General features: G+C 37.0%; 2 protein-coding genes and 1 long non-coding RNA gene across 3 annotated transcripts; 1 reads left to right on the forward strand and 2 right to left on the reverse strand.

Annotated features, from left to right (window-relative positions):
• Positions 1–919: 919 nt before the first annotated feature.
• LOC126762878 (A-kinase anchor protein 14-like) lies at positions 920–1,421 on the reverse strand. Its single transcript, XM_050479923.1, has 2 exons — positions 1,410–1,421; positions 920–1,342 (listed from the first exon to the last, which is right to left on the reverse strand). Exons 1-2 carry the CDS (start codon positions 1,419–1,421, stop codon positions 920–922), a joined length of 435 nt encoding a protein of 144 aa, XP_050335880.1.
• Positions 1,422–2,056: 635 nt separating this feature from the next.
• Positions 2,057–2,535, forward strand: LOC126762883 (A-kinase anchor protein 14-like). Its single transcript, XM_050479929.1, has 2 exons — positions 2,057–2,068; positions 2,134–2,535. Exons 1-2 carry the CDS (start codon positions 2,057–2,059, stop codon positions 2,533–2,535), a joined length of 414 nt encoding a protein of 137 aa, XP_050335886.1.
• A 4,236-nt stretch (positions 2,536–6,771) lies between these two features.
• Positions 6,772–7,725, reverse strand: LOC126762906 (uncharacterized). Its single transcript, XR_007667519.1, has 2 exons — positions 7,444–7,725; positions 6,772–7,375 (listed from the first exon to the last, which is right to left on the reverse strand). It is a non-coding gene; the product is annotated as an uncharacterized LOC126762906 (long non-coding RNA).
• Between the last annotated feature and the right edge of the window lie 4,042 nt (positions 7,726–11,767).

Genomic DNA, 11,767 nt, shown 5'->3' on the forward strand with positions numbered 1-11,767 from the left:
TATTCCTTCAAATAATTTACATCTAGAAAGTCGCTGAGGATATCTTCATCGGACGGACTGTCTCAGGATTTCACACCATTATCAACATTGGCTGCTATGACCATAACAGAATTTTCCCCATCCAGTTGAACTAGTTTGTTTTAAATAACTTATTTAACTTTTTTGTTAAGTGGAAGGAAGAATTCCAAAATGAACTCTTATTTTGTCTTCCTTTCTTTAACTTTTTAATAATCCACAATAACTTTTTTCAAGTGAAATGCTGTTTTGGTGTGTTAATTTAACTTCAATCACTGAACACATACCCAAGAGCTGAAGTCTCAAATTTAATTTTGGGAATATTGGGATAATTTTTTTTATAATTTCTGGGAACACGCAGTTACATATAACTAAATTTAACAAAAAACATATTTCAAAAAATTCACTATACGGAGACTAAAACTTCATTATATAGAAAAATACATCGAAAGTAGATTGAAAAAGTAGAAGTTTCGAAATTAATTCATTACAAGGAGGTGTTCAATATAAGGAAGTTCTACTGCATAACATTTTTTTGGTTTTCTGGGTAAACCCGATCCTTTGTTATTGGAGGAGAATGTGCGGTTGAGTAAGCAATTGATACCATTTGAAACTTCGGACTTAAATTTACCGATCGCACAGAGAACTTCAGTATTATTTTTATATCCACATAAAACCAGATGTTTTTTTGAAGTAATTGGAAAAATGATGAATCTGTAAGATTAGCTTTTAAAATTTGTGAGCCCAAATGTTATTGACATCATCGTCTCCAAGAGTTAGTTTCGAAATGTAGTAGTAATTTTAAGTTTCAAAATAAATAAGCAAATTTAAATTTATATCACAACTTTATTTTATTTTCGTTTTCGCAAAATATTCGACAATTAGTGTACCAGTCCGAAATATTCTAATGATGGAGAGTGTAAGCAAGTGGAGCCGAAACAATGCTCTTGACGACAGGAGCAGAATGAACCACAGGCAGGGAGTGGACGACTGGAACGCTGTGTACGCTGTGTACAACAGGAGCGGCATGAACAACAGGAGCGGCATGAACTACGGGAGCGGCATGAACTACGGGTGCGGCATGTACAACTGGAACGACGGGTGCGGAGTGTACGGTTGTCTTGACAGCGTGGGCGAGTACTGGACTCACGACAGCTTTGCTATGGACCTGAGTGATGCTCTGGTGCGAAACGGCCGAAGGAGCACTGTGGACAACCGAGCCGACCTTAGCCAAGACTGGCTCATGTACTACATGGTGGGTCTCGAGCAGTCCAGCGCTAACGGATGTAGCAACGGCGAAAAGGCAGACAGCAGCGAGAATGGCGTTCTGTGCAGGAAAGTGTTATAAATTAATAAAATTTAATAAAAAAGTATAAAGAAGTATATTAACTTACGAGCTTGAACATTTTTGTTGAGTTTTGGGAGTTGTTTGTTTGTAAGTGTCCGAAATACTTCTGATGCTGATTGTGCATCACTGCCCTGCTTTTATACGATGCGTGTTACGGCAATAAGCAAAGTAGTTGAAGTATTTCACTGATGATCGCTTATAGCCAAGGGAGGCTCAGTCAACTAAAGTCCATTACTTCATTATGTTTTTCGTACTTCTTTGGTTGGAGGAATTTACGCGTCAACTAGAAGTTGGTTAATGCAAAACAAAATATTTTCAACACACACACACACGCGCATAGAAATCATCACTACAAGCGGCAGCAACAGAAAGACATTCGGCTGGTAGCTTACGCTTAGCGGCAGTAATGTTTTTAATGCTTAAATGGGTTAACGCCTTTGATGAATGAGTTTTTGAACTCAGTATCAGCTGTTGCGCCGCGTCATTGTGTTGAGAACAGATACACACACACACGCACACTGACCCAACCGAAGCAGTTATAATGATGTTTTCTCATTACTCCATTTACTTGTTCTTCTTTCTGCCCATTTCCTAACTTTTTGGTATAAAAGTTAACACCAAAACGGCATCCAACATCAGTCACACACCACTATTTCCGAGCTCAACTAATCAGCCAATCTCAAAAACTCCAAAATGTTCAAATACGTAAGCAGAATAATAAATACGAAAAATTAAAATATTTTTAAAAAACTTCTTAAACCCTTCTATAGTTCGCCCTCGTTTGCGTATTTGCTGTGGCCACCGTCAGCGCTGGACTCATCGAGACCCACCATGTAGTTCATGAGCCCGTGTTGGCTAAGGTAGGCTCAGTGGTCCACAGTGCTCCTTCAGCCGTTTCGCACCAGAGCATCACCCAGGTCCATAGCAAAGCTGTCGTGAGTCCAGTACTTGCCCACGCTGTCAAGACAACCGTACACTCCGCACCCGTCGTTCCAGTTGTACATGCCGCACCCGTAGTTCATGCCGCTCCCGTAGTCCATGCTGCTCCCGTAGTTCACGCCGCTCCTGTTGTACACAGCGTTCCATTGGTCCACTCCGTGCCTGTGGTTCATTCTGCTCCTGTCGTCAAGAGCATTGTTTCGGCTCCACTTGCTTACACTCTCCATCATTAGAACATTTCGGACTGGCACACTAATTGTCGAATATTTTACGAAAATGAAAATAAAAATAAATTGTGATATAAACTAAAACAGTTTTCATAAAATTTTAGGCTCAGTTACTATTCTCTAAGTATACATTTTTAGATCCTGTCGTGGAATAGAAACAGTTCAATTCATAACAACAGTTTCTTACTCGGACTTTTCTATATTGCTTCTACATATATATTTCATTTGAGAACTTCTTTCTTCCCTTCATTTGGACTCACGAAACCATTACTGGGAAGCTTAAGGTACATTTTCTCTCCCTTCATACTTTTTAGAAATCGATTTATTTGTTGAAAATCAAGTTATTTTAGGACTATACTGGTTTGGGTGCCTGGTCACAGCGATATAGCGGGAAACTGTAAGGATAATGGTCTTGCTACGACAGGTACCCCAGTCTTTATAACTGCAGAAAGACAACGGGTAGGAGCTCCGTTAGCTTCCAGTTGTTTGCTACTGGACCGTTGGCTCTCAGACCAGATCAGCAAATGCTGGTTAACTGCCACGAGCTGTGTGTGTAAGATCCTTCTGGCCTGGTGTAAGTCGAAAGAGGTCTAAGAAGCTCGTCGCTTTTAAAATAATTCAATGCTTATATGAGTTTTAACTGAACACTGCCCCATCGAGATTCGTGCAATGAGATTGAACATATTACCGGATGCCAGCTGCATCAGCTTCTAGGAAGAAGATGAGATAGAATCATCTCAACACTTTCGTCTCGAATGTTCCGCTGTTATCAGAAGTAGGCAGAAACACCTCGGATCTTATACACTTCGACATCCAGGGGATTTAAAAATAGTCACAAAACACCTTGACCGATTTGTAATAGGTTCAGGGCGCTTTGCCGATATCGAATATCTAGCCACGAGAGTTTTTTCATTTGGCTTCACTAAGGTCTGAATTAACAGTCTAAGTGTGATTCCTCCGCCACGCTGAGGGTTCAGCCATTTAACCTAACCTAACATAACATCGTAACTGGTTTTGACTTAAATATCTTTGCCCCAGCATAAATCAAACTGTTAAATAGCTGCTGCTACGTATATCACTTGTTAGAAATATGATCTAAGAAAAAGGGTGCGGTCGATTCAGTACAATGTTGTGTTTTCTGGTTGGTAATAACATAGAAACTGTATATTAAAGTGGTATATTTATGATTTGCATATAAGAGAAAGCCTTGACCACTTTGCATTAGAAGGTGATTGGAACAAGAATGTGTGTCGGGCTATAATATTATATAAGGTCATTTAAGGGCGCATTACAGCAATAATAGATATAAGTGGACAGACCCAAACGGCTGGTTCATGAAATGGGCTACTAAAGCCTGGTGGCTCTTGTTTGTTCAAAATCCTTGAATGAAAAAAAATAAATACGTAAGTTAAGGTGTCTTTAAGGCGACTTTTGTATAATTTTGTTATAATAACCAGATATTTTTTGGTAATATTCCCTTTTGTCCTAATATATATATTAAGCTCTTTATAGGATCAAGCCCGTGATGTCTTGTTTCAAGTTCTGAATCGAAGCATGATGCTCCGTGTAGACTTTTTAGACTTTACATATCCCCACAAAAAAAGTCTAACGGTGTGATATCACACAATCTTGGTGCTCAATCGACCGGCTCTAACCGGGAAATTATCTGCTCACCGAAGGGTTCTCTCAATATAAATCCATTGCTTGATACGCTGTGTCTGAAGTAGTGCCGTCTTGTTGAAACAAAATGTCGCCGAGATCATGAGCCTCAATTTCAGGCATGAAACAGTCGGTTATCATGGTGCGATAATGGTCGCCATTGCCGGTTACGTTCTCACCGCTATCAGTTTTAACGGAATATGGACCGATGATTGCACTGACCCACAAACCACACAAAACAGTTGATTTTCTTCGTAAATTTTGCTTGTTTACGTACCCATTGAGCCAGAAATGATCTGCATCGCTGAGCAAAATTTGGCTTGAGAGCTTTGGATATCTTTGGAACTTTTGAAGAACCCATAGGGGGAAACGATGTCGCTTAAGAAGGTCGAGCGACTGCAGTTCTTGACCAAGCTGTATTTTGTACGCCTTCGTAAAAGGCGCCAAGTCCCTCCATACGTCAGCTCTCCACGGTCTTCGTGCACTCTCTCAGTTACGGCTGCTTTATTTTCTTCACTGCGTGCTCCGCGTGATCTATTTGGTCGAATATTCTCCAATAACACAGTACAACAGCTAATCTGGGGGTGAGAAATTCCAAGACAGGGTGATGGTACCAGGTCAGTATAGTAAAACCCTTAAAGGGTTTGGCATTCGTATGTGTCAGTTTTTTTTTATGACCTTTTAAATTTTTTCTTATGTTATAGTGAACGAAAATTGGGTACCAAATATAGTGTGTAAAAGCTGCTACAACCGTCTAATGGATTGGAAAAATAGATAAAAGTGGTTCGCCGGTTATGTTAAACTACGTTTTTGCCAAAATGTTACAACTAAGCGAAAAAACATCTAGATAAGGAAAAAATTTAAAAAGTCATAAAAAAAAACTGACACGAACGCCAAACGTGGAACGTGAGTAATATTTTGCTTGAAATGTTGGCCATGAGAAAATTAGCTGAAAATTGTTTTTTTTTTTATTTATGACTCTGCACCGGCTTACGGTTTAGCCATTATCGAGGAGGAGACCTACTGGTCCTTAGTAAGGCCAGATGGAGGTTATGTAGTATTCGTCATATACGATGTCAACGCTTTTAGCGAAGTTTAGAAGCGACTTGATATCTAAAATTGATATACATATCGTCTAGTGCTTGACAGAGGCATTGGCCGTGTTCCAGCGTCTCTCTCATCTTTACTTCTCTGCACTTTCTATCTGTGCGGTCGTTACTTATGCCGACGTTACTTATGTTCTAACCTATCAGCTCTTTCGGAAATTGTTTTGCTTATCATTTTCAGTGACTTCCATATTTCCTCAGCTTGTCGGTATCTAGACAGATGGAAATTTTGGCAATAATAATAAAAGAATGTTGAGAAATAATTCGCAATTTTTTAAAAAATTCTATTTTATTTTGTGATTGATCCAAGGACAGGTATTCTTTCAATAGTCTGACAGATCACGCGTGAGTCGTGTCAAGCTGTCATGTTATCTTTGTTCACTATGGTTTCGCTTTTCGTTATGGATAGACTTATGTACTTCAAAACAACGTTTATAAATCGTTCAATTTAATTACGATAGTTCACATTCGGCAAAGAATGTGTTTCGAGCGCTTCGCTCAACTAATGGTCAACCTAATCGGCCTACTGAGCGTGTTATTTGCTTCACCATTACCCATCTGTGGACCCAGCCTTCATTATTGGATAATATCGACCGAATAGACCACGTCTAGCACGTATTGAAGAAAATATAGTAGCCATAGCTGAGAGCGCACAGGATGACCGTGAAGAGTCAATAGTGTGATATCACACCGTGTGTTCCTTCTGTGGGGATATATGAAGTCCAAAGTCTATGTGAACAATTCCATTTAAATTCAGACATTGCAGCAAAATATTAGCAAGTGTCATTCGCCAGTTACCAGTCGAAATGTTCGAACGACTCTTTGAAATATAGGTCTTTTAAATGATAATGAACATTCCAAATTAAATTTGAAGTTTCTGTATTTTCTTAAAATAAGTAGGAGACCTTGAAATAGACCCTTTACTTATCAAACCGTCATTGTTTGTTAACGGTAATATATTGTAAAATCAGTTTGCTACCCTTTTTTATTAATCACTGCCAGCATTGACAATCCAAACACAGACGGTTTTATTTTTCCTTCAGATACGTTTGTGTAATAAAATCTGATCCATTAATTCACATGATCGGTAGATCGGTGTGCATACTTTTAGGCTTTAGGAATCAAGATCGCTATAATAATATTGCTGAAAGTATGTTAAGCAGAAACTACAACTGATCACTACAAGTTGTTGAGTTTATGATCATTAATTATTTGACTATCATTATTATGATTGGTATTAAGTATAGCTGACTTTCGGTTCTGATCATAAATCATACGATCGAGCTTTAATAAATTGACGATAAAAATATGAAGAACGATTTAGCAATGTATAAAGAGGGGCCAGAAGAGTTATTCTTCTATCTATGAAGTCACAACGTTTTAATAGTCTATCCCCGCACAAGTAAAGGATGACTCTTCTAAACTCAGCTGAAAGAATCTCGAAAAACGCTAGACAAAACTAACAAAATAAAAAAACTTCTTAATATTTTTAATTGCTTTGGGTTTTATTGAAAAGGTATATAGGTCTAAATTGTAACTAAGTGTCTGTTGATTGCAATAGAACTCAAAAAAACTAAGAAAATAAAAAATGTTCACAAAGAAATGCACTGCAACGCAACGAGCGCAAGATCGAAAGAAAGCAAATCGGCGCGTTTCAAACAACAAACACACATAAATATGTATGTGTACTTAGTTCTATGAATATGACTGTACTTATGTGTGGCTAAGAAAGTGCTACTGTGGCTGTGTGTGAAAATAGGTGCTGATCACGTGTGGCATTGTGGTGCTGAGTATTCACTTTGTAGAGTAGTCCATACGCAGTCGCAAAATGGCGGTCAACGTTAACTGTTGTTTGTCATTACAACAACATTTTAACCAATAACAATATGCTCAGGATGATGGAGGATGGGAGTTACAATTGGATGCACCGCGGTGACGATTGGTGTGGCGACGAGTACCGGGTGAGTGGCATGCACCTGAGTGACACTCTGATGCGAGATGGAGGATGGCGAGACCAGGATGGGCCCCAAAATGCTTGGCCTTGCGGCAGTGAGGCTCAGCAGCGCAGCGAATACCACAAACTGTGAAAAGTATAAGACGAGAATATTTAATTAAGTCTATTGCAAATAGTTTTAAGCGTTATCCTTACCAATTTGTAGAAGTTGAACATGTTTGCGCTTAAATCGTTGCGTTGTACTTGCAGTGAACACGAAAAGTGAGACTTTGATGATACTGTTCCCAACCGATGGCACTTTTATAGCGCTACAATTGAAGCGTTGTTCTTGCCGATTCAGCGCTCTCGTTTAATCATATGAATTACAATGTTGACTTTTCGCTCGCAAATAATTATCAGCAACAACAATTGATGAGCTTGCTATTGTATCTACGATTGAGCATAGCAAATCCAGCCGATGCGGAAGATAATATTGTCGCGAGGTGCAAACAGCAGCAGCATAACTCGAGCATATTGTATTGCATTTGAAGTTCAATGCCGGTTCAGTGGTTGGTTTGGCACGGTGGGTTTCATTTCACTACAGTTTTTTTGAAATCTATGTATACATATTCATCGCGTTCCTACTAATTTTGAAGTATTTCTATTAAAAAAAAAAAAATACTTTGTAAGGTCTTCAAAAAGCAATGCTAGTCTTATCGTATCAGCATGAAATGATCCCATTGTTGGAGGTTGATACTTACATAAAGCTAAAATTTGATCTGCTATTTCATAACAGCTAAACTTTGATGATGATTAAATCTGACATATTTGATGGATTTTATTCTCAGGAAAGAAAGAATTGACTAATGTGATAAGGGTCAGCTTTACTCTTGAAATTTCACTTGATAGTACAATGGGTTCACAAGGAAATTACTGTTGACATAGTGTTCAAACGTTCTCCTCGATGTTGTATATCTATCCTCTTTATTTGGCATTTTTTTACGGTATATGTAGGTCGCCACCTTTCATTAATTTATAACTGTGTAACATAAGTAATATAGGATGCAATGATGATTCTTTGTTTCTTCTGCTAACGAAATTATTATTTTGTGGCACTGCCACAGTATCAGGGCTATTGAATTCGTGTTTATCAGCCATTTTTGACGTAAAACAGCAATCACCGCTGTGTGCGAAACACCGTAAGTGTTTTTTTTTTTATTAGAAACTATCAGCCATTCATTGAGCTGAAAGTTCGGATTCTCGAAAGAAAGTAGGAACACATTAATATTTTTTTTTTATATTTTTTTGTTTATTACATTGCAACTAGTTATAGTTCAACGAAAGACTTAAACATATAATGACAAAATCACAAAACTATTATGAGAGTATTGCCTAATTTAAAAGATCGCTGGGCTTGAGGCGATAGCTACTTCTTCGTTACAATGCCGTAGTAATTTTGCTGCTGCAATTTTTAATATCTCTGCGCTGACCGAGTTTGCGCCTAGATGACGCTCTATACCAGACATCTACAATGCCAAGGCGCTTTGACAATTAGTCTTAGTACTTTGTTATGGAAATTTCGGATGACTTTCTTATTATTTGCGTTATTACATCCCCAGAGTTGAGCACCATAGCTCCATATCGGTCGGAGTACTTCTTTGTTATCGATGTATACTACTGATTTGTTACCAATTAACAAATTAATATTTTTGAGTCGCAGATCAAGCTCCTTCCGTTTGTTTTTTTTTTCATGAACTTTCCACTGTAGCTTAGAGTCAAGCATCATTCCTAAGTATGTATTTAGCGGAGTTAAAGCATGATATTCGTGCACCGTCTATGAAAATTGGTAAGTGTTGTATCTTGTTGTATGTGAAAACAATGTGTACATACTTAGCTTCATTGAGTTTTATCTGCCATTTCTTTGCCCATTCTAGGACTTTATTTACAGATTTTTGAAGATAATTATATAATAATATGGTTTCTCGTTCAATGATTTTATTGAGACGTTCTTCTCAAAAAGCTTCGAGATTATCGGTAGAAATGATATGAGCCTGTAAGAAGATACATGATGTAACCTGGTTTTCATTTGAATCATGATAACTTCAGCAATTTTCTAATAAGTTTACACGTATTTATGACAAAAACGCGTTAATAATGTTGTTGATTTTTATTATACTCATTGGAGGAAGCTGTTTTAGAATCGCGGCAGTAATCATTTTGGAATTCCTCACTCAGCTCATTGCTTGTGCAACTTGAGGTTTCTTCGCTTTCTTGAGTGGAAATGGTATAATAATCTGCGTCTTATCTACGGGCAACATTAAAACAGTTTAATTTTTTATAACAATTTATTGCTCTTTAATATTTACTACACTTTCACTATTTTTAAAACACTGTGCGTTGCATTCTGATTATGTTAACATATCATATTAAGATCATTACCATATAATCGTATAAATCCATTTGATATTTAATTAAATATAATATCATTTTAAAACTGGTTTAGTTTGTATTAAGTTATTCTTGTTATATGTTCACAGTTTTCTATGTAATATAAATTTTGAATATGCAATAATGTATGTTTTACTTACGTATGTATATTTGCTGTTAAGGGGTCAGTAGGGTAATCTGGCCTGTTTTTTTGACATCTTTTTTTCATAGAAATTTATATTCTACAATAGAACTTTTTCACATATCATGAGGTATGTATATCGTGGAGTGTATAAACAATTTTTTTCGGAATTTTTTGATGACATCTGTCGGAGAAAAGGCTGGGTGAATGAGATGCGTTTTTTCACTGGCGGACACGATTTCTCATGTTTGGATCATCTGAAACACAAAAACCCAATTTATTTTTAAAAATTACGTGAAGGGTTATCGTCCCTACTAGAATCAGGAAAAAATTGTGATAAATAAAAAAGTAATTAACGTTTTTTTTTTTTTTTCCCCATGTTTTTTACATAAATTTTGTCATAACATTGTCAATAAATTATAAAAAATATAGGGACGATAGCCAGGCGTTTTGTGAACATTTAAAAAAAAAGTTAAGCAAATCGGTTGAGTAGTTCGACCGGAATCATGTCCGCCAGTTTAAAAAAGTGTGTTTTGAGAAAAAAGCGTTTAAAGTTTGAGGTGTGCACTCCGAGCGCCTCCGGGCCTTTTTCGTAACCTTCCAATGGTAAAGTGGGTTTCTACATTAATTCTAAGGGTATAAGGGAACAAAAAATGCAAAAAAATAATTTTTTTGAAAAAAGATTACCCCACCGACCCCTTAATAAGTACATATGTAAGTCTTCTTCTAATCAAATAAAATGTGTCTGTGGGAAAAGTGTGATACAGGGTACAGGATCAAAGCAATGATATGGATGGTATCTTCGATTAAATCCCATCACTAGATAAATTAATTGCAGTCCTTTTGATGGATTTTATCATTTTATCAAATATTCATGAATGAGCGATGAAATCCGTCTATATTTGCACGAATCACTAATTAATTTTACTTGTAATTGGAGATGTTAAAGAGATTTGTAACTAAATTTTGTGCGGCAATATTTTCAGCTAGTGGAGACATTTTTAAGACCTAATGTGCTCTGTGATCAAATTGAAAGGTAAATTTTGTCCATTTCATCACCTTCAAAGTAATCCCTCCCGCTGCAATACACTTATGCCAACGAATTTTCCAGTCATCATAGCACTTGGATAAATCCTCCGTCGTGATGGCCATCGGAGCCTTCTTCGATTCAGCTTTTATATCCTCAATTGAATCAAAACGGTGTCCTCGGAGTGGTCATGTAAAGTTGCTGAATAGCCAGAAGTTACACGGTGGTTTCAGCACGATATTAGTTGAAAATGTGGCGAAATGATCTCGAACCACCAATGCAGTATTAGATGGTGCATTCTCGCACTTCTTTGTTCAATAAATTCAGACATAGTAAAAGTCGAAGAATTCACTTTTAGAGCTCACAAAATGACGCGTATCTCAAATACTAAAGAATATTTTGACGTGAAATTTAGAATAGATGTCGCTAAAGGTACTACCAACCTACAGAAAAAAATTTACTTATTCGAAAAACACGCGATGTATAAATTAAAAATGTACCTTTGAATTTGATCACAGTATATGAATTCAACGTTTTTTATTATAGACCCTAATCATATATAAAGGGTTATTCATTTTTGTTCCCTACTTCTTTGAAGAAAAACCACAGAAACTTCAAATTTAATAGAAAATATTAATTATCATTCCAAAGAACATTCTTCGACATTTATTTTTTGAAGATTATCTCTTTAAAATTTGTCGGCGGTTACCTCTCAGATGTTCCATCCGTTTAGTTCAATTTTCGATGACTCGTTTGAGCATTTCGACTGGTAACTGGCGAATGACATGCGTGATGTTTTGCTCCAAGACCTGAATCGAAACGGGATTGTCCGCATAGACTTTAGACTTTACATATCCCTACAGGAAAAAGTCTAACGGTGTGATATCACACTATCTTGGTGGCCGAAGTGTTCTCTCAATAAATCCATTGATAGATGCAATGTG

The sequence above is a fragment of the Bactrocera neohumeralis genome, chromosome 6, assembly GCF_024586455.1.
Source record: "Bactrocera neohumeralis isolate Rockhampton chromosome 6, APGP_CSIRO_Bneo_wtdbg2-racon-allhic-juicebox.fasta_v2, whole genome shotgun sequence".
Taxonomy (NCBI): domain Eukaryota; kingdom Metazoa; phylum Arthropoda; class Insecta; order Diptera; family Tephritidae; genus Bactrocera; species Bactrocera neohumeralis.